This window comes from Schistocerca gregaria, chromosome 6 (assembly GCF_023897955.1).
Source record: "Schistocerca gregaria isolate iqSchGreg1 chromosome 6, iqSchGreg1.2, whole genome shotgun sequence".
Taxonomy (NCBI): domain Eukaryota; kingdom Metazoa; phylum Arthropoda; class Insecta; order Orthoptera; family Acrididae; genus Schistocerca; species Schistocerca gregaria.
Genome location: NC_064925.1, coordinates 31702400 through 31727856, shown reverse-complemented (window position 1 = coordinate 31727856; position 25457 = coordinate 31702400). Strand labels below are relative to the sequence as shown.

General features: G+C 40.3%; 1 protein-coding gene across 2 annotated transcripts in view; it reads right to left on the bottom strand.

The window, feature by feature from the left end:
- LOC126278208 (derlin-1) overlaps positions 1 to 25457 on the bottom strand; it is a 109468-nt gene that overhangs the window by 53147 nt on the left and 30864 nt on the right. For both annotated transcript variants that reach the window (XM_049978140.1, XM_049978139.1), the window contains exon 3: positions 1442 to 1553. In XM_049978140.1, the coding sequence (XP_049834097.1) occupies positions 1442 to 1553 (112 nt within the window). The remainder of the gene's footprint in view (positions 1 to 1441; positions 1554 to 25457) is intronic.

The window sequence follows — 25457 nt, the reverse complement described above, 5'->3', positions numbered from 1 at the left end:
ACCCATAAACATAAGCACCTGTCCACAGATCAGCTGGGATTTGGAAAGCACTGTTCATGTGATCTCAGCTTGCCCTTTTCTCGTACGATATCCCACAAACCGTGGATGAAAGGCAATAGCAGATTCCATATTCCTAGATTTCCGGAAAGCACAATGCTTCACTGCAAACTTAACTATGGTTTGAGTATGTGGAACAGGTTATCATATATGTGAATAGCTCAAAGATTTCTTAAATGAAAGAACACAGTACGTTGTCCTGGATGGCGAGTGTTCAAAACAAACAAGTTCTCTACTGAAGTGTGATAGGATCAAGTTTGTTCTCAAAATTTACAAATAATCTGGAGGGTGGGGTGAGCAGCAGTGGTTTGCTGATGATGCTGAGGTGTATGGTAAAGTGTTTTCATTGATTAACTACAGGAGGGTACAGGATGACTAACAGAATTTCTATCTGAGAAGTAGAAAAAACAATCCCTTAAAATTCGAAGTACACGATTAGTGGTGTGCTGCCCAATTGACTCATTAACATTACAAAGTTATGAGAAATGGAATGAGCACATAAGGATGATTTTAGGAAATACGAATGGCCAACTTCTGTTAACTGACGAATGCTAGGAAAGTTTACCTGTTATAAAAGAAACAACATACAGAACACTTGTTTGTAACTCACTCTTGAGTACTGCTCGTATGTTTGTGATCCCTCAAGGTCAGATTAAATGGAGACGTCAAAGAAATTCAAAGGCATGCTGCCAGAGATTTACCAGCATGTTCAATCAACACATTACAGAAATACTCTGTAGACACCAAGGAAAATCTGTGGAAGGAAGTTACGTTCTTTTTGCAGAATACTATTGACAAAGTGTAGATAGCTGGTATTTCAGACTGAATGCAGACTGATTCTGCTGGCACCAACATAAATTTTGGATAAGGAACACAAAGAAAAGACAAGAGAAACTGGGGTCTCTACTGAGGCATGTAGACAGTCCTTTTTGCCTCACTCCATTTGAGTGGAACTGGAAAGAGCACCAATACCAGTGACACAAGGCACTCTCCGTCTTAGGTTGCCTGTGGGGTATTTAGGCAGATGTACCCACATGAGCCACACACAAATGTGTCATGTCATACTGTGCTAATTCCACACACCTGGTAATCGGTCATCAAGTTCCACTCACTTTCCTTTGTTGCACATAACTCCTCCAGATTAATAGATAGTTAAGCCTCCTGTTGCATCAGGCCTTTAACTACTAATCACAACACTTCGATATGAACATGTTACTAAAGAGCATATTTTATCGCTCACAGTGGCATATATCTATTATAAATACAGTGGTCCAATCAGGTAATCTTACTGTTCCCAACTTCTTTTATCACACCCCCTTAGGTTGCGTTTCTTATATAATAAATAATGAGACAAATTTCTGACACAATAGTCATGCATTCTTACCAGTTTCCAAAAGTAATGAATACTTGTATAAGAAGTATAAATTTATTAAGAAATGGAATCCTGTTGAAGCAGTAATGGGGTAGTAGAAGACAGCTGTGACTGGCCTCCATATCTGAAACATTCAAAAGCATTTGTAAGTTAGGTAAGACCTACATATCAAATGAACAATATATACTATAATATATAATAATATAAAATATATAATAATAAAGACGTATCCACAACCACCCCCCTCCCTCCCCCCAAACTCATCCACAAAAATATTCTTTCAAAACCTCCATTATTATATCAGGAACACAGATCTTCAGACATGCACAGTCAAATATCTTTGAAGGCAGAAGAGCATCATTTGGTTATCAAGCACTGAGACAGGAACAATCAGCAGTGAGTGCCAAAAATTGGCTTCTTCATATTTAGATGGACTTCTTTCTATTTAGAATTTTTGTCACTTCCTTTGCAAGGAAAAATTGATGTATCAACCACAATAAAGTAAATCATAGCTGAAAGATGCATTACTATTACTACATTATTATTATTATTATTATTATTATTATTATTATTATTATTATTATTATTTCTTATCTCAGACGTTATATCTGGTCAAAAGTAGAAAGTGATGTGGACCTTGATCAAGCGTGACTTCCTTTTAACTGTACGGTATATGTTATATTGCATTTAGGAACTTTTGGGTAACTGAACAAGTATCAATAATTACGGATTTCTGTATTTGTATATACAAGTTTGGATGTAGCTGTATTGCATTGATGTACTGGTGGATATTGTGTGGTATGACTCCTGTAGTTGATAGTGTAATTGGTATAATGTCAACTTTATCCTGATGCCACATATCCTTGACTTCCTCAGCCAGTTGGATGTATTTTTCAATTTTTTCTCCTGTTTTCTTTTGTATATTTGTTGTATTGGGTATGGATATTTTGATTAGTTGTGTTAATTTCTTCTTTTTATTGGTGAGTATGATGTCAGGTTTGTTATGTGGTGGTGTTTTATCTGTTATAATGGTTCTCTTCCAGTATAATTTGTATTCATCATTCTCCAGTACATTTTGTGGTGCATACTTGTATGTGGGAACGTGTTGTTTTATAAGTTTATGTTGTAAGGCAAGCTGTTGATGTATTATTTTTGCTATATTGTCATGTCTTCTGGTGTATTCGGTATTTGCTAGTATTGTACATCCGCTTGTGATGTCATCTACTGCTTCTATTTGTTGTTTGCGAAGTCTGCATTTATCTGTTGTGGTATTGGGATCTATAATAATATGCCTGCTGTAATATATGGTGTTTATTGTTTGATCCTGTATCGCAATCATGAATCCTTCCGTCTCACTGTATATATTGCCTTTTCTTAGCCATGTGTTGGATGCGTCTTGATCGATGAGTGGCTGTGTTAGATGATACGGTTGCTTGCCATGTAGTGTTTTCTTTTTCATATTTACTTTCTTCGTATCTGTTGATGTTATGTGATCTAAAGGGTTGTAGAAGTGGTTATGAAATTGCAGTGGTGTAGCCGATGTATTTATATGAGTGATTGCTTTGTGTATTTTGCTAGTATCTGCTCATTTTATAAAGAACTTTCTTGAATTGTCTACCTGTCCATAATGTAAGTTTTTTATGTCGATAAATCCCCTTCCTCCTTCCTTTCCGCTTAATGTGAATCTTTCTGTTGCTGAATGTATGTGATGTATTCTATATTTGTGGCATTGTGATCGTGTAAGTGTATTGAGTGCTTCTAGGTCTGTGTTACTCCATTTCACTACTCCAAATGAGTAGGTCAATATTGGTATAGCATAGGTATTTATAGCTTTTGTTTTGTTTCTTGCTGTCTATTCTGTTTTCAGTATTTTTGATAGTCTTTGTGTATATTTTTCTTTTAGTTCTTCTTTCGTATTTGCATTATGTATTCCTATTTTTTGTCTGTATCCTAGATATTTATGAGCATCTGTTTTTTCCATCGCTTCTATGCAGTCACTGTGGTTATCCAATATATAATTTTCTTGGTGGTGGTGGTGGTGGTGGTGGTTGTTAGCGTTTAATGTCCCGTCGACAACGAGGTCATTAGAGACGGAGCGAAAGCTTGGGTTAGGGAAGGATTGGGAAGGAAATCGGCCGTGCCCTTTCAAAGGAACCATCCCGGCATGTGCCTGAAGCGATTTAGGGAAATCACAGAAAACCTAAATCAGGATGGCCAGAGACGGGATTGAACCGTCGTCCCCCCGAATGCGAGTCCAGTGTACTAACCACTGCGCCACCTCACTCGGTGTAATCTTCTTGTTTAGTGTGTTTTCCCTTGACTATGCTATTTTTCTTACATTTGTCTGTTCCAAAAGCCATATTTATATCATTGCTGAATACTTAGTAATTGGTTGAGTTGTTGATTTGTTGCTGCCAGTAGTTTTAGATCATCCATGTATAGCAAATGTGTGATTTTGTGTGGGTATGTTCCAGTAACATTGTATCCATAATTTCTATTATTTTGCATGTTGGATAGTGGGTTCAGAGCAAGGCAGAACCAGAAAGGACTGAATGAGTCTCCTTGGTATATTCCACGCTTAATCTGTATTGGCTGTGATGTGATATTTGAATTTGTTTAGATATTAGGTGTGGTTTTCCAATTTTTCATTACTATGTTTAGGAACTTTATCAATTTAGGATCTACTTTGTATATTTCCAATATTTGTAGTAACCATGAGTGGGGTACACTAACAAAAGCTTTTCGGTAATCAATGTATGCGTAGTGTAGCGACCTTTGTTTAGTTTTAGCTTGATATGTCACCTCTGCATCTATTATCAGTTTTTCTTTACATCCTCGTGCTCCTTCGCAACAGCCTTTTTGTTCTTCATTTATAATTTTGTTCTGTGTTATATGTGTCATCAATTTCTGTGTAATGACTGAAGTTAGTATTTTGTATATTGTTGGTAGGCATGTTATGGGGCGGTATTATCAGGGAACGTCTATGGGTCTGCAATGTAACTGTTAAATAATTTAGTTAGATGTGCATGTGTTGAGGTGAACTTCTTTAGCCAGAAATTTGCTATTTTATCATTTCCAGGGGCTTTCCAATTGTGAGTAGAATTAATTGCTTGAGTGACTTCATGTTGCAAAATTATCACTTCAGGCATTTGTGGTATCATCTTGTATGTGTCTGTTTCTGCTTCTATCCACCGTGCATGCCTGTTATGTTGTACCGGGTTTGACTGTATGTTGCTCCAGAAGTGTTCCATGTCTTATGTTAGGTGGATTGTCTATTTTAATGTGTGTGTTATCTATTGTCTGGTAAAATTTGTTTTGGTTTGTGTTGAATGTTTGGTTTTGTTTCCTTCTATTTTCACTTTTTTTGCAGTGTCATTACCATTGTGGGCAGGCATAAGGTTCATCATCATCATCATCATCATCATCATCATCATCATCATCATCATCATCATCATCATGATTATGATTACTACTACTACTACTACTACTACTACTACTACTACTACTACTACTACAAGTCCATACTGTCTTGTTTTAAGTTGGTTGAGGCATCTTAGTCAATGGTTGTGTTGCCTTGTGGGGCAATTCCCTATTCTCCGTCTTGTGTACGATTGTCCATATGCTGTGAAATTCTGTTGGTGACTATTTAGTTCTAACCAGTCATCTGGCTATCTTATCCTTTGTCGTACATCACTGTCATGCTGTTGCAGTCGTATATGTCAAAACACGTCGCAATATAATGTTGTGTGTTCCACTGTGCTGATTTCTACACATATGCATATGTCTGAGTCACTTAATCCAAACGATGGAGATGATGTGGGCACGTCCATGTCCCGTAACAATGTGGACCATACCATGTGTCGAATCTATATATTACACGCTCATTAGTTCTCAGATGTTCAGGAAGAATGTGCGTACTGTGTGTCGTCGTCCTGTTGCGCCCAATTCAGTCTGCCAAGTATCATTTTGTCATTCATTAAGTCGTTTCTCGCCATTTATTTTTTCCCCCCTTGTAATTTCTTGTACTTATTCTTGTAACTCCTTTTTCGTCCAGTATGCTGCAGCTCTGAAACGTCTGTTGGCTGCACACTCTGGATAACACACAATGCCTCTATAGATGTTGTCCCAAATGCTCCTGACACTCTTAAATGGATGCTTCTCTGTCCACATTGTAGAATGGTTTTGTGTGATGTGAGGCTGATACCATGCGCCCATGTGCTGGCTGCAAAGCTCAGAATGGAGTCAAACAAGGTGATATGGTAGGTTCATATCATCTGTAGTGGTAGTATAAACTGTGCAGTGTTGAGTCTGGCTCATTTATCCATCAGCTTTTCGTCACTCACGAGTTTTGCATGGTCCTTGAATGAAAGTTTTCTGTCAACATATAGTCCATTGTATCTTGTCATAAGCTTTTGTTGTATGGTGGTATTGTCAAGTCTGATTGTTAGGTTTCTTTGTAATGCTACCTTTAGCTACCCTATTGCCCTCATCAAGAGTGTTTGAAAGAGGTTCTATAGTGATGACCTAGAATATGGGACCACATATAGACCCCTGTGGGCAGCCCTTTTGATGACCCTTTGATGGCCTGCACATTATTCTATAACTCTATTGTTACAGTTGTCTAGGAGACTGTAATATGACGATGTGGGTATCTGCATTTCCCTAAATATTGCAAATAGTACAGGTCACCAGAGGTTATGAAAGGTAGTGGCTATATCAATTAGGATCGCAGCTACATATTTGTCTTATGACATTTGTATTCTTTGCAGTGCACTGTTAATGGCGTCATCGATAGATTTTTGTGGTCTCAACCCGAACTGGTGGGGACTAAGGCTGAAGAGCTGTCTGTGCAACTAGAGTGTCGCACAGCAGTCTCTCCTGAATCTTAGCCAAAGTGTTGATCAAGCAAATTGGTCTGTACGTCTTCGGATCTGTCAGGTCTCTGTCCTCAGTCTTCTTGATCATTACTGCATCTGCAGATTTCCATGTTGTGGGTATATTGTGTTGTTGTAAGGTGTCATTCAGTAATTTGGTCAGAAATGGTACGATCTGTGGTGCTGCATTCTGGGTGAATTCTGTCAGGGCCCTGGGGCTTTCCTAGGTTTGAGTTTTCTAACTGCCAAGGTAACTTCCTCCTGAGCGAAAGGGATGACTACTTGGTTAATAATGTAGTTAATTTCAATTAGTCGACTGAGACTGATGTGTTGTTGGTGCGCTTCAGTTTGGTCATCGGCCAGGAGAAGCTTCTGACAAGGGTATTCTGCAAAGCTTCTCCAGCCTCACATAGAGGAGCTGTCTGTAGGTCTCAGTGTCAACAGTACAAATGGTGTTTTGATTTTGTCAGCCTGCTGTTTGTACTGCTCTCCCCACATATTTTCCAACTGAGTCCACACAAAGGTGTCCCATCAGTTCTGTCTTGTCTTGTTAAGTTCGGTTTTATACCTGTCTTTAGTGTCGCAATAGATTTGGAGTATAATTTTCTCGTGGGTCCCTCCGGAGACTGGTCAACATTTTGGACCGTGGCATTCCTGTTTTGCCCTTTGTTTGCTACGGGTATGGCAGCTGGGCTTTTTGTAATATACAAGGGATAGGCGCACCTGATTACCTGAAATGTCTGCATAATTGTTGTCTGTAATGCGGCCTTTGAGAGTAATGATGGGACCAGCAGAATACCGTGATATGGATTTCCACACCATCACACTTCCACTACCATGCTTAACCACTGAAATCAAGCAATCATGATTGTAGGCTTCTTTTGGCACTCTCCATATGTAAACCCAGCCTGATGTTGGAAATAATCAAAACATTGACTCATTGGACCATATGATGTATTTCCATTGATCAGCTGTCCAGGATTTCTGCTCCTGATGCCCATGTTTTACACTTCTTTGTGTCGGTTGTCATCACTAATGGTTTCCGTATAGCAGCTCACCCACGAATATTCACATAATGGGGTTTTCGGCGGCCAGTGTCAACAGATACAGGGTCTCTTTTTTAAGATGGCTACTGTCACTTTAGCTGCAGTACCTGCTGTCACTTTAGCTGCAGTAGTTTTGTGTTTTTTGACACAATTTGTGTTAGTGTACACCATTCCCTGTCATTTAGTTTTAATTTGCACCCACTATTATGTTTACACAATGGTTTCTCTCCATGTTTTGGGTAGACCGTCATGACTGTTGAAACACTCTTGAAACATTCCACTAAGTTGGCTGTCTTGGTGACTGATGCTCCAGCTAATGACGGCCCCACAATCTGCCCTCTTTGGAACTCTGTTAGGTCTTTCATTGCCTGTTGACCTCAGCCTCTGCAAATAAGAAGTGTGCACTACTCGTAAACATTCTGCACTAATGCCTAGTCCGTACTGCACATGCACAGTCCAGTGCAACACGTGCCTTAACTGCGTTGTTGATCACCAAACAACCATTCCATTAATACACCAAACAACCATTCCATTAATACTACTGTTCACATTATTTAGTCTGTCCCCTGTATGTGCCAGTGTGTAAACTCTGAAATCAATGCTATCATGTGTGGTATAGAGGCACCACAGTAATTAACATCCTCTTTCGGAGTTTGCCAGTTTCCTTTGTGTAGCAGCAACGGTGGGTTGTGTGTGTGTGTGTGTGTGTGTGTGTGTGTGTGTGTGTGTGTGTGTGTGTGTGTGTGTGTATTATGTTGTGGTCACTACGTGTGACATTGACTAGGACATTGTAACATTTTTCATTTGTTAAAGTTTCACCTGAAATCCACAGAAGGTTGGTGGTTCACCTGCTTTATTCAGTCAAAAAGGTTACACTCACTTATTGTGTCTGCAATGTCCTGCCTTTTGGCATGTGTTCTGTCAGCATGCCAGAGGGTCGAGCATGCACTGATGTCAGTGTGTACCAGTAAGTGTCTGCCTTGAGTGAAATGTGTTATCTTATTTTATATGTGGAAGGTTCTATTTCGAGTAACTACTGGGCATACATGGAAGAGATTACCCAGTGTTCCCTGCTTAGTGTGATTTCTATTGCTACTGAGTGTTCCATGTTCAGCTGTGTAATTTGTGTGACTTATCTATGTGTTTGCCACTATGATTGCTGCCTTTGCATATGTGGAACCCGTGATTACAATGTATTGCCTTGGAATGCCAGGTACTTTCCCATGTGCATGTATGGTTCCTCTAGGCAAATTATGTCAGCTGCTTCATCCTTTATTAGTTTAATCAGCTCTGTCCCCACTAACACACTTCTCATGCAATTTAGTTGGATAAGTTGTGTGTTGTTGGTGGATATTTTGTGTAGACTTAGTTTTCTGTCTCTTTAGGGTTATAGTAAACATGGCCATGTGCCCTCACAAAATCCTTGTAAATTTGTTTCCAGTCTATTCCATCACCCCTTCTTGAGCAAACCTATCCCAGGAGTTTAATTAAGATGTGGTGGTCTGTCAAGAGTATCATTCTATCTGCTTGTTCAGTGGTTGGGAAACATATTTTGAAGGAGGGCAGTTAGGGCAGCACATGACAGAGGAAGACTGCACTGTAGTTCCTTCTCTAGATTGTCGCACAGTTGACAAAATGGTAGATATCGAAATAGACGACAGAGGGATAGAGAAACAATTAAAATCGCTCAAAAGAGGAAAGGCCGCTGGTCCTGATGGAATACCAGTTCGATTTTACACAGAGTACGCGAAGGAACTTGCCCCCCTTCTTGCAGCGGTGTACCGTAGGTCTCTAGAAGAGCGAAGCGTTCCAAAGGATTGGAAAAGGGCACAGGTCATCCCCGTTTTCAAGAAGGGACGTCAAACAGATGTGCAGAACTATAGACCTATATCTCTAACGTCGATCAGTTGTAGAATTTTGGAACACGTATTATGTTCGAGTATAATGTCTTTTCTGGAGACTAGAAATCTACTCTGTAGGAATCAGCATGGGTTTCGAAAAAGACGGTCGTGTGAAACCCAGCTCTCGCTATTCGTCCACGAGACTCGGAGGGCCTTAGACACGGGTTCACAGGTAGATGCCGTATTTCTTGACTTCCGCAAGGCGTTTGACACAGTTCCCCACAGTCGTTTAATGAACAAAGTAAGAGCATACGGACTATCAGATCAATTGTGTGATTGGATTGAGGAGTTCCTAGATAACAGAACGCAGCATGTCATTCTCAATGGAGAGAAGTCTTCCGAAGTAAGAGTGATTTCAGGTGTGCCCCAGGGGAGTGTCATAGGACCGTTGCTATTCACAATATACATAAATGACCTGGTGGAAGACATCGGAAGTTCACTGAGGCTTTTTGCAGATGATGCTGTGGTGTATCGAGAGGTTGCAACAATGGAAAATTGTACTGAAATGCAGGAGGATCTGCAGCGAATTGACGCATGGTGCACGAAATGGCAATTGAATCTCAATGTAGACAAGTGTAATGTGATGCGAATACATAGAAAGATAGGTCCCTTATCATTTAGCTACAAAATAGCAGGTCAGCAACTGGAAGTAGTTAATTCCATAAATTATCTGGGAGTACTCATTAGGAGTGATTTAAAATGGAATGATCATATAAAGTTGATCGTCGGTAAAGCAGATGCCAGACAGATTCATTGGAAGAATCTTAAGGAAATGCAATCCGACAACAAAGGAAGTAGGTTACAGTACGCTTGTTCGCCCAATGCTTGAATACTGCTCAGCAGTGTGGGATCCGCACCAGGTAGGGTTGATAGAAGAGATAGAGAAGATCCAACGGAGAGCAGCGCGCTTCGTTACAGGATCATTTAGCAATTGCGAAAGCGTTACGGAGATGATAGATAAACGCCAGTGGAAGACTCTGCAGGAGAGACGCTCAGTAGCTCGGTACGGGCTTTTGTTAAAGTTTCGAGAACATACCTTCACCGAAGAGTCAAGCAGTATATTGCTCCCTCCTACGTATATCTCGCGAAGAGACCATGAGGATAAAATCAGAGAGATTAGAGCCCACACAGAAGCATACCGACAATCCTTCTTTCCACGTACAATACGAGACTGGAATAGAAGGGAGAACCGATAGAGGTACTCAGGGTACCCTCCGACACACACCGTCAGGTGGCTTGCGGAGTATGGATGTAGATGTAGATGACCTATCAGGAGGGAGATAGAGATTGCAAACCTTGATGGCAGAGTGGTCCCAAACAGTAACAGCTTCCAATGTGGTACGAAGTTGGATCCGTGTACTAAGAATATCTGTATCTATCAAAGTAGGCCCCACCAGAAGCCCTCAAAGGGCTGTCCCAGTTCCGACGAAGCACGGAACCCGTGGAGGATCAGAAACTAAGCATCAGTAAAATGCGATTCCTGGAGAACAACACAATCTGCCGAGTAAAAGACAATAAGGTATTGCAGCTCTGGAAGTCAATGGTAGTACCCATTACAGTTCCACTAAATTACCACGGAGTGCGTATCCAAATGGGATCACCCACCACCACCAATGATAATGGGGTGACAGTCACAAATAAAATGTCTTACAACCTTTTTGCACTCATCAAACAAAAAAATTATCACACTGTCATTCCAGATTAACCCAGAAAGACGAGAGAAGAGCTGCAGATAGGGCCACAGAAGTTTTGAACTACAGGGACATAACCACATCTTCCTAAGACACTCCAGTTTGACAAACTCATCTATGATATTTTCCACAAAAAATAGTGGCTTTGTGGCTGTGAGTGTGTCCCCATCTGTCCTAATACTGACCAGGTAGTGTGGAACGTATTTCACTCCAAGCCAGTGAGCCTGGTCCTTTTCCCAGGGTGTAGCCAGGGAAGAGAAGGCTGCTGGGTCATAAGCAGCAGCATTCATGATCCATTATCACCCGAAGACATGGCCGTAGGAGAACTGCCAGATGTTTGGAGATTGACACGCTCCATGCGCAAACCACCCTCTCCAATCATGGACTCTTCCCATGGGTGCCGCCCAGCCGCAGCAAGGGCCAGAAAGACAAGCAGCCCCTCCTACAGATGTATGGGGAGGCAACAGCTTAGGTTTCAGCAGTGTGATCCCTGTGTTGTTATGGGGTGGAACCTGATGGGTACATAAAAGCCCCACACACGGACTGGTTACACATGCTGGTGATCTACTGGGGTGAAGGGGGACTACAGCAGGAAAGAAAGAGGAGAAGAGGAATCCATGACGTGAATGACAGGAGGGAATTCTTCCCCAAATGGCTCACACTGCAGACACTAAATTTAGAAGTGGAACTCGAAAGGGGAACAAAATGCCAAAAAGGATGAAGCAGAACAGGCGAAGGGAACATAGGTAACAGCACTGAAAGAGGGGTGCTGGGGGGGGGGGGGGGGGAGTGGCAGCGTGGAAGGAGTGAGCAGTGAGCATGGGTAGGATGGGTAGGATGGATAGGGAGGGGCACAGGGAAGGAAATGCAGCCTGGGAAGGAAGACTGGGTTGCAATAGCAAGGGGCCTTGTGTTGCACTCATACTAATGTGTGTGTGTGTGTGTGTGTGTGTGTGTGTGTGTGTGTGTGTGTGTGTGTGTGTGTGTGGATCTTCCATTGTAAAAGGTGAAAGATGTGGAAAAAGATAATTATAAAATCAAGAAGGCAAGTGGCATGCTGAAAACATTGAAATTTGGTGGTAAACTGAGAACTTAGAAAAGCCATTTACAGGCTGCAGCAAGCTAGTCTAGAGTGGTATGCTAAGCTGAATGCAACCCTAACAAACTAAACTGCAATCCACAAATTTAGATCAATGCAATGTACCAAAATGACCAGTCTTCCTACCTATTCATGTGGATCGCCTTATAACCACTTGAGATAATACAGGAAGGACCAAACAAATTGATGAGTTAACTGGCAGATTTGACGTCAAGAAATTTGGTGCCGTAAGACACTATTTGTGAATTTAAGTAAACCAATAAGTTCAAAAAATTACATTATGTCAAAGTAGTACAGCCGATAGAAACACAAAAAAAAAAAAAACGAAAATTTAAGTTCCTAGCTTTCGAAATAAATGTTCCTTCATCAGGGAGGAGAGAGGGGAAAGAAAGGGAAGAAGGGAAAGTGGATTTAATTACTCACAACCCAGGTTATGAAGCAACAGGGAAAGGAAAACAGGGAAGGTAGCAAGGATGGAGGCATGGTTGTCAGAGGGAAGAGAGAATATCTTTGGCTTCCCTCTGACAACCATGCCTCCATCCTTGCTACCTTCCCTGTTTTCCTTTCCCTGTTGCTTCATAACCTGGGTTGTGAGTAACTAAATTCACTTTCCCTTCTTCCCCTTCTTTCCCCTCTCTCCTCCCTGATGAAGGAACATTTATTCTGAAAGCTAGGAACTTAAATTTTCAGTTGTTTTTTGTGTTTCTATCGGCTGTACTGAGCTGAGGTAAGTACTGGCCAGCCCCTCTATCTCTTTGTTAGTAATTGTTTCACATCTTTATATGAGATTTTCCATTAATTAATAATGTCAAAGAAGTTCTACACAGATTCAGAATGGATGACAGCATACTGGCAAGAACTGCATTGGAAACTGGAAGCAAGCCGGGTGCAACAACTACGATTATGGAAGATGGCACTCAATCCATTTAGAGAACTGGTTGGAGCACTTATGTACATCACCACCATCTGTACTCAACTTGTTATACTATGCCATAAATAAAATACAATGATAGACATATTTTTTTTTCACTGGCAAGTGGATAAGTGAATCTTTAGCTACTTCAAAGGAATCCTAGACAAGAAACTGACCTACATCAGGGGTAAGGATGGAATCTTTGGTTTCATGGATGCCGAATGGGGAAGTTCTGATGCTGATAGGAAGTCATACACAGGCTACAACTACACTCTACCCATATCAGCCATCTCAAGGGCTTCAAGCAAGCAGAGAACCACTGCTCTTTCATTAACTGAAGCTGGTATGAGCCTCACCAAAGAATGGGGGAAGCAATTCACCTGTGAACATTCATGAAGAAGCTACAGTTAGGGAAACTGTCATAAATAATCTTGTTTATTAACAATCACCAAGCTGGAAAGGTAGCGCACAACCCAGTTTTTCCACTAAAGATGAAGTACATTCATATAAAATTATGCTTTGTATGTCAAGCTCTGCAAGAGGATCCATTGAAACTGGAATATCAGTCACCAGAAGGTATGATGGCAAATGTACTGGTGAAGGCTCTTCCTGCACCAAAGCATCTGAAATGTGTAGGTACTGACTTAAACCCTAGAGCCATGAACTTAATAAATCAATTCTTAATTTATAACCAATTAAAAATTCAGCAGGGGTATTGACATTCAAATTTTACCACTATGTACTATCTTTAGTGCCTACAGATGATGTTATGCACATGCTTTTAAGTCTGTTGTTCTTAGTTCTGCATTATTCTCATGCCTGTATGGTCAAACCACATCCTAACACTGTCATCCAGGCTTTGCATCAATAGGAAGCTAACCTCCAGACAAATACTTTCAGAAAAGACTTCCTCATGCAAATTTAGATTAAGGATACACATATCTTTTTTCAAAACCATATTTCTTGCTCTAGAATAAAAACAATCTTAGCTGCAAAATTATTAAATATCAGTGACATTTCACCCTTTTGGTGAATCATCAAATTGTCTATAAAAACAATAAACCAGTAATTAGACACGGACAGGGCAATGGGCATGGCCCTATCTTGTACAACTACAAAGGCAAAAAGAACTAAAAGCAGAAGAAACTTGTTTAAAAGAAAGATGAATATGTAACCTATCATCACAAGCCCATATACAGTGGAAAATGGATGTAACAGTATCTGGACATGTAATCCATCCATCACTAAAACACACAAAATGCAAGGCAGACCAAATTTTTTTTTAAAAAAAAAGGAAACTCCCAATATATCATCAAGAAGGTATAGAAAAAGGAAGCACACAAGGTGACTGCCATAGCAGTACAAAAGAGGGCCATGCTTACAAAATAAACACATCCAATCGCCATGCACATATACATATATTTACTGGTACAGATCAAAATGACAACATCCTATATAGCGTGACAAGAGGTGTCCAGGCACGCATTACTAGCGTAAGACATTTTCAAAATACAAAAACTGCATAAAATGCATGCATACCATTGCTGTCACATAAAGACAAATGTACATTAATGTACATTGCAAGTCAAAAGTCTCATTAAAACTGTCATAGGAAGTAAAACAGCTAAATTTTAAAGCACTTGCAAAGGTTACCCATACAAGACCAAGAACCCAAACATCAAAATCAGGAACAGTTGTAAGCACTGCAAACTAAAGACAATGACTTACTTTTAGTCATTAAAATGAAATATATGAAATATATTCTGTAGAATATATAAAGATAATGTCACCTACAATAAAATAAGGTCACTAGTAAGCCTCCCTTGAAATATAACTCCTTTTACTTCACTCACACACACAAAAAAAAGGCTGTCAACAAGATAAAAGATATCATTATAGCAATATTCGAAATACTGGCAGTGTTGCACCATAATATACTTTATTTCTGCTAACCATTTGATCCTTCAGCAACTTTTCTTTATTAACAGAGATGTTTAACAATTTCCAGTTACTTGAGTAGAATCAGCTTTCTAGTGCAGGACACGGGTGCCCACATGACTTCCAATGCTCAGCAAACACAGAATTCTATTTAACCTGGTCTTTTTTTGTTGGCATGTGCTCACTGTACTTTACTTAAACACCCTCCCAGTCTGGCCCATACATGACATTTCGCATCATTACACGCTAACCTGTATATGCCCAATCCTACATTCTTATGGGTGCATTCATTCTAAATTTAAATACGTTAAACCTTATTACCTGTAGTGAAAACAACAAGCAAATACTTGCTTTAAAAAAGCTTAGCTGAATTGTAAGAGAGGTTCCCCATGAAAGGGACTTTCACAAATTTGGGCCTCGTAAGCATTGAGATGGAGAAACCCCTGTGTTCAGTCGCTGATGTGTTTTCTTTATAGCTTGCGACCAATTGCAGGAGTGTAAGCATTGTTTATAGCAATGCATTTCAGATTCGCTATTTCTTTTTCTATGGAGGATTGGCTGAGCAATAGCTCACTAATGTGGTGCAACATAGATTCGAAAAAGCTCAGCTTATGTTGAAGGTGGAGGATGGAGTGTGGATTATAGAATTTAAAGTGATGAATCCTAAGGCACCAGTCCTACCTGCCCAAATTAAGACTCAAATCTAATTCCCCCATATATGTAATAATTAACAGTATACTATTCCCAGCTGAACTTGCCTCTGAATACAAGTCACAGCTAATATGGACAAAAATTGTCCATGAAGAAAATTTTGTAATCTCTACTAGAAGAGAGTTGGTTCAGCTTCTATATGGTAAAACTTTTCCACATGATTGCAGTTTGCTCTCCTCGGATATTAAAAATCTATATACAAATGTATCTCTACGAAACAGTCATCATTATACAAGAAAATTTCCTCAAACATCAGCGTATCAGCATAAATGAGATAGCAGAATTAATCACCTTACATAGGTCACTTACATCCTACAATTACTTCACTTCCATGGTCAGTATTAAAAACAAAATGATGGTCTGATCATGGAGAACTGTTTAGCACGGAGTCTCGTGGATATTTATGTCAATCACCTAGAGTGTAAATATTTGAGACAAAATGCTTGTCTCTCTCAATAGATACTACACTACTGGAAATTAAAATTGCTACACCACGAGGAAATGCAGATGATAAGCAGATATTCATTGGACAAATATATTATACTAGAACTGACATGTGATTACATTTTGATGTAATTTGGGTACATAGATCCTGAGAAATCAGTACCCAGAACAACCACCTCTGGCCATAATAACACCATTGATACACCCGGGCATTGAGTAAAACAGGGCTTGGATGGCGTGTACAGGTACAGCTGCCCATGCAGTTTCAACACAATACCACAGTTCATCAAGAGTAGTGACTGGCGTATTGTGATGAGCCAGTTGCTCGGCCACCATTGACCAGACGTTTTCAGTTGATGAGAGATCTGTAGAATGTGCTGGCCAGGGCAGCAGTCTAACATTTTCTGTATCCACAAAGGCCCATACAGGACCTGCAACATGCGGTCGTGCATTATCCTGCTGAAATGAAGGGTTTTGGAGGGATCGAATGAAGGGTAGAGCCACGGGTCGTAACACATCTGAACTGTAACATCCACTGTTCAAAGTGCTGTCAATGCAAACAAGAGATGACCGAGACGTGTAACCAATGGCACCCCACACCATCATGCCAGATGATTCGTCAGTATGGCGATGACAAATACACGCTTCCACTGTGCGTTCACTGTGATGTCGCCAAACATGGATGTGACCATCATGATGCTGTAAACAGAACCTGGATTCATAAAAAAAATGACGTTTTGCCATTCGTGCACCCAGGTTTGTCGCCGAGTACACCATCACAGGCGCTCCCAACTGTGATGCAGCGTCAAGGGTAATCACAGCCACAGTCTCTGAGCTTATAGTCCATGCTGCTGCAAACGTCGAACTGTTTGTGCAAATCATTGTCCTGCAAACGTCCCTATCTGTTGACTCGGGGATCGAGATGTGGCTGCATGATCCATTACAGCCATGAGGATAACATGCTTGTCATCTCGACTCCTAGTGATACGAGACTGTTGGGATCCAGTAAGGCGTTCCGTATTACCCTCCTGAACCCACCGATTCCATACTCTGCTAACAGTCATTTGATCTTGACCAACGCAAGCAGCTATGTTGCGATACGATAAACCGCAATTGTGATAGGCTACAATCTGACCTATATCAATGTCTGAAATGTGACAGTACACATTTCTCCTCCTTACATGAGACACCACACGAATCTCATCACTGTTTCACCAGGCAACACTGGTCAATGACTGTTTGTGTATGAGAAATCGGTTGGAAACTTTCCTCATGTCAGCATGTTGTAGGTGTCCCCACTGGCGTCAACCTTGTGTGAATGCTCTGAAAAGCTAATCATTTGCATATCACAGCATCATCGTCCTGTTGGTTAAATTTCACGTCTGTAGCATGTCATCTTCATGGTGTAGCAATTTTACTGGCCAGTAGTGTATTTTATCACTGGTGTATAGGTGATATTATTACTGTCTTCGACAGCTCTATCTCTGACATTACATTACTAGCTGAGAAATTTAATGTCACATGAAATGATGGTATTTACACAAAAAGTGATTGGCTACAACAGGACACAATTACTTAGAGTTGTATCTTCAGTTTGGTGAGGGATTATTCGGTCTGACATTTATCGTAAACCCACAACTAATAATTCTATAATCTACACTTCCTCCTGCCACCCTTATCAGAGTAAGCTGAGTTTTTTCATACTTGTGGTGCACTGCATTAGTGATATACCACTCAGACCATACTCCATAAAAAAGGGGGAGAGAATTTCAAATGCATTGCTGTAAATACCTATGATCCTGTAATCTTTGATAAGCTACATAAAGAAAATATCTAAGTAGCTGAGCACAGATGTCTCCCAATCTAGGTGTTTTTGATGTCCAAATTTGTGAAGATCCCTTAAATTGGGAACCCCTCTTACAATTTGCCTACGTTTGTTTAAAAACCAGTATTTCCATGTTTTCATTACCGGTAATAAGCTTCGGCATATTAAATTCACAGTGAATGCCCCCATAAGGATAATCATGCAGGGACAGTCATATACAAATTACAGAGCAATGATTGTGAAATGTCATAAAGGGTAGACTGGCAAGATATTTAAGACCAGGTTCAATGAACACAAGCTAACTATGAAAGACCCTGTTTAACAGAATTCTGTGTTTGCTGAGCATTACAAGTTAAATGGGCACAAGCAGCCCACATTAGAAAACTTGAGAATGCTGCACCTTGCTCAGAAGGGGAAAAAATCTGAATCTACTTGAGCAGCTGAAAATTGTTAAATATGTCTATGGTGATAATAAAGACAAGTTACTAAATTGTCAACTGATTAGCAAAAATCAAGTACATTATGATGCAATTCTACCAGTGTTTGGAACATTGCTACAATCCTACCTTTTATCTTATTAACAGCCTAATTTTTAAGTTTTTTTAATGACTAAAAATAATCTTTGTCTCTATTTTGTGATGCTTACTTACTGTCCCTGATCTTCGTGCCTTGATGTTTGGGTTATTAGTCTCGTATACATACGCTGCACAAGCACTTTAAAAACTCTAAGCTTCTTGGCAGATTAAAACTGTGTGCCGGACTGAGACTAACTCAGGACCTTTCCTTTCGCAGGCAAGTGCTCTACCGACTCAGCTACCCGAGCACGGCTCTTGCCCCGTCATCACAGCTTTAATTCCACCAGTACCTCGTCTCCTACCTTCCAAACTTCACAGAAGCTCTCCTGCGAACCTTGCAGAACTAGCACTCCTGGAAGAAAGGACTTCAAAAACTTGGCTATTTTACTCCATATGACAGTTTCAATGGTATAATTTGACTTGCAATTTTTATGTCATAATTTTATCTATTTTTGCTGCTTTATGTAGTAGTACCTCAGTGTACTTTTGATTTTATGCAATTGAAATGGTGTGTGTGTACCTAGCTTTCATGTAATTAGTTTTACAGAGTTTTCTTATTTTGAAAATGTGTCTTACATCAATCAGGCGTGCCACTGGGCACCTCTTGCCACACTACATGCCATTATGGCATCTTGATCTATCACAGTAATATCTGCATGCACGCTGAACAGACAGTGTTGTGTGTGGCTCTTACCATGTTTATTTTGTAAGTGGGGCCCAACTTTGTGCTGCTATGGCAGTCAGCTGAGGTGCTCAAGGTATCAAGTTACTGTCGTTGAAATTTTCCCCCCACCTTCCTGTATCTTTTCAATGACACACTAGAAGTCTTCTTTTAACTAGATTCACTGTGCTTTTATATGTTTTTATGACAGATGGATTACATGGCCAGTTACTGTTGCATCCATTTTCCATTATACATAGCGTTATGATGGGTTACATATTCAGCTACCTTTAAATAACTTTCATCTACTTTTAGTTCATTTCAGCTTTGTAGTAGAAAAAAGTTAGGGTCATGCCCATTCCACTAATTAATTGCTTTCTTGTTTGTACAGGCCATCTGATGATGCTTGAAACGCGTCACTGGTATTAAATAACTTTTCAACAAAGACAATTTTTTTCTGAAATAATTCTACACAGAGATTTTCGTCATATTTCAGCTGGCAAGTATATTCTCTATACATCATCTTCACAATACTGATGATCTTTGAAGGTACTCTGTAGCTCTGTGCTGTTTTCCAGATGGCTTCACACTGCACCCTATCAAAGGCTTTTTCAAAGTCAATAAAAGCCAGATACAAAGGAGACCAGTATTCTATGAATTGCTCAATAGCGATCCTCAAGGTGTTGATTTGGTCTGCGCATGATCTGCTTTCTCTGAAACCAGCCTGTTCTTTCCTGGACTTACTATCCATGGGCACTTAAACAATCCTTGAAAATACTTTCCTGGGTACTGACAAAAGTGTGATGCTGCACCAGTTGCACTTTGTCAGGTCTCCTTTCATGGGCAACTCGAAAAGGAGCAGTAACATATATGCTGTTACTTCATAGTCTACCCTGAGCATTTCTGCCACCACACTGTCTACACCAGGTGCCTTGTTATTCTTGCAGCTTTTAAGAGCCTTGATAATTTCACTCTTGCTGGGAGGATGTAAAATCAGTTCTCTTTTAAGGTAGTGAGACATGGAAGGTGACAGCACAAATTAAAACAAGAGTACAAACCTTCATTAATAAATGTTTGAGGACTATACTGGGAGTATGCTGGTCAAATCTTATCTCAAACCAAGAACTATGGCAATGAACCCAACACAAAGCCGACATAACCCATAAAAGAAAGGAAATGGAGATGGAGATGGCTTGGACACACCATGTGAAGAGGCCGCAACATAATCCGAAGCAGGCTTTAGAATGGAACCCCAAAGGAGCAAGGAGCACAGGCAGACAAAGGTCAACCTGGCACACAACGGCTGAAGCTGAAGTGACAGCCATTGGCCACTCCCAGAGTAATATCAAGAAGATGGCAACAAACAGGGTCAGATGGAGAACTCTAATATGTGCCCTACGCTCCACATCGGAGTAAAAGGAATTAAGTCAGTAAGTATGTCAATTCTACACTGGTTGCTCTAACTCCCTGCCACAAAGGAATGGAATGCAATAATTTTGTATTTCTTGCTACTGTCAGTCTACTTCAGCAAATGTCAATCATTTTGCTGCCAAAGCAACTCATCTTTTGTTGTTAGTGTCATTTCCTAAATTCATTACATCACAATTTTCCTACCTAATATGGCTACATTCTAGCACCATTGTTTTACTTTTGATGATGTTCGTCTTTTAACTTCTTTTCCGAGGCAATATCCATTACATTCAACTAAACTGAGCTAAATCATTTGCAATCTCTCTGACAATTTTAATGCCACTGACTAACTTTCACGGGTAATTTCTTCCCTGTGAACTCTAACACCATTTGCAAACTTCCACTTTGCTTTTCTTGTAGCCCTCCGTTGTGAGTGCATGTAATCTTTTAGTGCATGATACAAAAGCTTTCACAGCCAGCCTGGTAATGTTGCCTCACACCTGGACAGATGACACAGGAAGCACAGTGCCACGTGCACAGCAGCCTAATATAAGCCCAAAGAGCCAAGCCCTTGGCCTCACTTAAGTTTACTTGCTTATTGTATGCTCACCTACGAGACTGTGCTCTGTGTACTGATCCATCGGTCCATGTCTAACAGCTTACGACACACTGAGCGACATCGGCATCCTCTCTACCCTGCTACCTGTGTCCAGCAGAAATGATGAGTTGAAAAACCCCCTCTGCTTGAATCCCCACAAGCCTGAATCCTGTAATGAACACTTCACTGATTGGGAATTCTTGCAGGCCCCAGGCATGTTAACAAATATCTCTTCTTCAGAAACACTTTCCTTGTCATTGCCAGTCTACATTTTATATCCTCGCTACTTCAACGGTCATCAGTTATTTTGCTCCCCAAATAGCAAAACTCTTACTACACTAAGTGTTTCATTTCCTAATCTAATTCCCTCAGCATCATCCGACTTAATTCGACTACATTCCATTATCCTCGTTTTGCTTTTGTTGATGTTCATCTTATACCCTCCTTTCAAGACAGTGTCCATTCCGTTCAACTGCTCTTTCAAGTCCTTTGCTGTCTCTGACAGAATTACAAGGTCATCGGCAAACCTCCAAGTTTTTATTTCTTCTCCATGGATTTTAATACCTACGAATTTTTCTTTTGTTTCCGTCACTGCTTGCTCAATATATAGATTGAATAACATCGGGGAGAGACTACAACCCTGTCTCACTCCCTTCCCAACCACTGCTTCCCTTTCATGTCTCAACTGTAACTGCCATCTGGTTTCTGTACAAATTGTAAATAGCCTTCCGCTCCCTGTATTTTACCCCTGCCACCTTTAGAATCTGAGAGTATTCCAGTCAACATTGTCAAAAGCTTTCTCTAAGTCTACAAATGCTAGAAACGTAGGTTTGCCTTTCCATAATCTTTCTTCTAAGATAAGTCGTAAGGTCAGTATTGCCTCACGTGTTCCAGTATTTCTATGGAATCCAAACTGATCTTCCCCGAGGTCGGCTTCTACTAGTTTTTCCATTCGTCTGTAAAGAATTCGTGTTAGTATTTTGCAGCTGTGACTTATTAAACTGATTGTTCGGTAATTTTCAGACTGTCAACACCTGCTTTCTTTGGGATTGGAATTACTATATTCTTCTTGAAGTCTGAGGGTATTTTGCCTGTCTCATACATCTTGCTCACCAGATGGTAGAGTTTTGTCAAGACTGGCTCTCTTAAGGCCATCATTAGTTCCAATGGAATGTTGTCTACTCCGGGGGCCTTGTTTCGACTCTTGTCTTTCAGTGCTCTGTCAAACTCTTCACGCAGTATCATATCTCCTATTTACATACTCTTCCATTTCCATGACATTGTCCTCAAGTACATCGCTCTTGTATACTACTCCTATATACTCCTACCTTTCTGCTTTTCCCTCTTTGCTTAGAACTGTGTTTCCATCTGAGCTCTTCATATTCATACACGTGGTTCTCTTCTCTCCAAAGGTCTCTTTAATTTTCCTGTAGGCAGTATCCATCTTACCCCTAGTGAGATAAGCTTCTAATCCTTACATTTGTACTCTAGCCATCCCTGCTTAGCCATTTTGCACTTCCTGTTGATCTCATTTTTGAGACATTTGTAATCCTTTTTGCCTGCTTCATTTATTGCATTTTTATATTTTCTCCTTTCATCAATTAAATTCAATATTTCTTCTGTTACCCAAGGATTTCTACTAGCCCTCGTCTTTTTACCTACTTGATCCTCTGCTGCCTTCACTACTTCATCCCTCAAAGCTACCCATTTTTCTTCTACTGTATTTCTTTCTCCCATTCCTGTCAATTGTTCCCTTATGCTCTCCCTGCAACTCTGTACAACCTCTGGTTCTTTCAGTTTATCCAGGTCCCATCTCCTTAAATTCCCACCATTTTGCAGTTTCTTCAGTTTTAATCTACAGGTCATAACCAATAGATTGTGGTCAGTCCACATCTGCCCCTGGAAATGTCTTACAATTTAAAACCTGGTTCCTAAATCTCTGTCTTACCATTATATAAATCTATCTGATACCTTTTAGTATCTCCAGGGTTCTTCTATGTACACAACCTTCTATCATGGTTCTTAAACCAAGTGTTAGCTATGATTAAGTTGTGCTCTGTGCAAAATTCTACCAGGCGGCTTCCTCTTTCATTTCTTAGCCCCAATCCATATTCACCTACTACGTTTCCTTCTCTAAATTTTCCTACACTCTAATTCCAGTCACCCGTAACTTAAATTTTAGTCTCCCTTCACTATCTGAATAATTTCTTTTATTTCACCATAAATTTCTTCAATTTCTTCGTAATCTGCAGTGATAGTTTGCATATAAACTTGTACTACTGTAGTAGGTGTGGGCTTCGTGTATCTTGGCCACAATAATGCGTTCACTATGCTGTTTGTAGTAGCTTACCCACATTCCTATTTTCCTATTCATTATGAAACCTACTCCTGCATTACCCCTATTTGATTTTGGGTTTATAACCCTGTAGTCACCTGACCAGAAGTCTTGTTCCTCCTGCTACCGAACTTCACTAATTCCCACTAATTAATAAATTTTCTAACCTACCTACCCGATTAAGGGATCTAACATTCCACACTCCGATCCGTAGAACGCCAGTTTTCTTTCTCCTGATAACGACATCCTCTTGATTAGTCCCCGCCCAGAGATCCGAATGGAGGACTATTTTACCTCCGGAATATTTTACCCAAATAATTGCCATGACTAATGTATAATTAGTATCTGGGGCTACACTACTTATTACGGCAATCCTATTTTCATGTTGAGATTCTACTGGCTTGGCCAACTATGCTATGCTTGTTTGGCAGCTATTCTACAGTAGTTTTAGTTTCTTTACAGAGACTATATCATGTGTGTGCCTGCCATCACGAACTGTTCTACTAGGTATATGTGAGACCTGTGTTTGGTCAAGTTTTCTTCTTAACATCAATCTCACCTCTTCTACATGTTCCTTCCCAGAAATGAGCCAATCCAGATCCTGGGTCACTGAGGGACCGCCTACAGTGGGCGACCAGATAAGGCAAGTGGGAGGACCAAGGACGTTTCCTATTGAGCATGAGCCCCAAGAATTTCGTACTTTCAGTGAATAGAAGAGCCCAAGATGTAAAGGCAGTGGAAGAAACCCACTGTTCCACCAGAAATTCATACAAACTGTTTTGTCAATGGAAAAGTGAAAGCTGTTGTTGATGCTCCACGAGTAGCGACAACTGAGATGTCGTTTAAGATGCTGCTCAATGAGACAGCTCCATGGAGAACTGAAACAGATGGCAAAATCTGTCAAAAAGGGAGCCAGAGATGCCCAGTGGGAGAGAGGCCGTTATAGGTCTAATGGTTACAGCAAAGAGGATGACACTCAGGACGGAAACCTGACGCACACCATTTTCCTGGATAAAGGTGTCCGACAAGGCAGAACCCACATGTACCTTGAAAAATCTGTCTTTTAAAAATTTCAGAAGAAATCAACACATGCGGCCACAGAACCCCACATTTAGAGTGTATGGAGGATAACAGTCCAGTTGCAGGTGCTGTACACTTTCTCCACATCGAAAAATACAGCCAGTCTGGGATTTCTGTAGAAGGCCATTCATGATATGGGTGGACTAAGTGATGAGATGGTCAACTACAGAACGGCATGTTCAAAAGCCAAATTGTGCAGTGGTTAGTAAATTGCAAGAGTCTTTGGAAGACTTGTTTCCTAATATTGTCATCCTGTAGAAGCAGCTTAAGTTCAAATAGTGCATTCAACTTTATCTGGAACATAAATGGGACTTTTCTCGCCAGAGTACCAACAAAAAAGACAATAAAACTGAAACGACTGAAGGTCTAAAAGTTGTGAAAGTGAAGAGGTACATGACTCGCAGTATTAAAGAAACTTTTGCAATTTATAAGAGCAGCTATACAACTTCACTTATTGGAAGATCAAAATTTTATTCACTACTACCTAAGTGGGTAGTCCATACCCACCTAGAGGTGGCATGAATTTTGAACTTTGTGTGATAACTTTCAAGAACTTAGTGGAGCATGTGACATATGACACCTTGGTTGGGCGTGTGAAGTCGTTTGTAGTCTGTGACGTAAAGCAAGAGACTTGTCTGTTACTAAAATGTGGTGACTGCCCTGGAAAGGTAGGACTGTCTTTACAGACACTTGGACTGGAAGACATAGTGGATAAGTACATAAATTACATATGCAACATCGGAGGAAAAACATAATTAAGAAAACTGTTGCCTTTGACAGTTTCATTGATGAACTTGGTAAATGGTCAATGAAAGCAGTAAAACACCAGCATCCGAAGAAATTGCAATAACACATTGCAGAAGTGAAAGGGTGTGTACTGGCTGAACTATGTTTAGTGCTTCACTATGATTTTGCTAAGAACTGGTC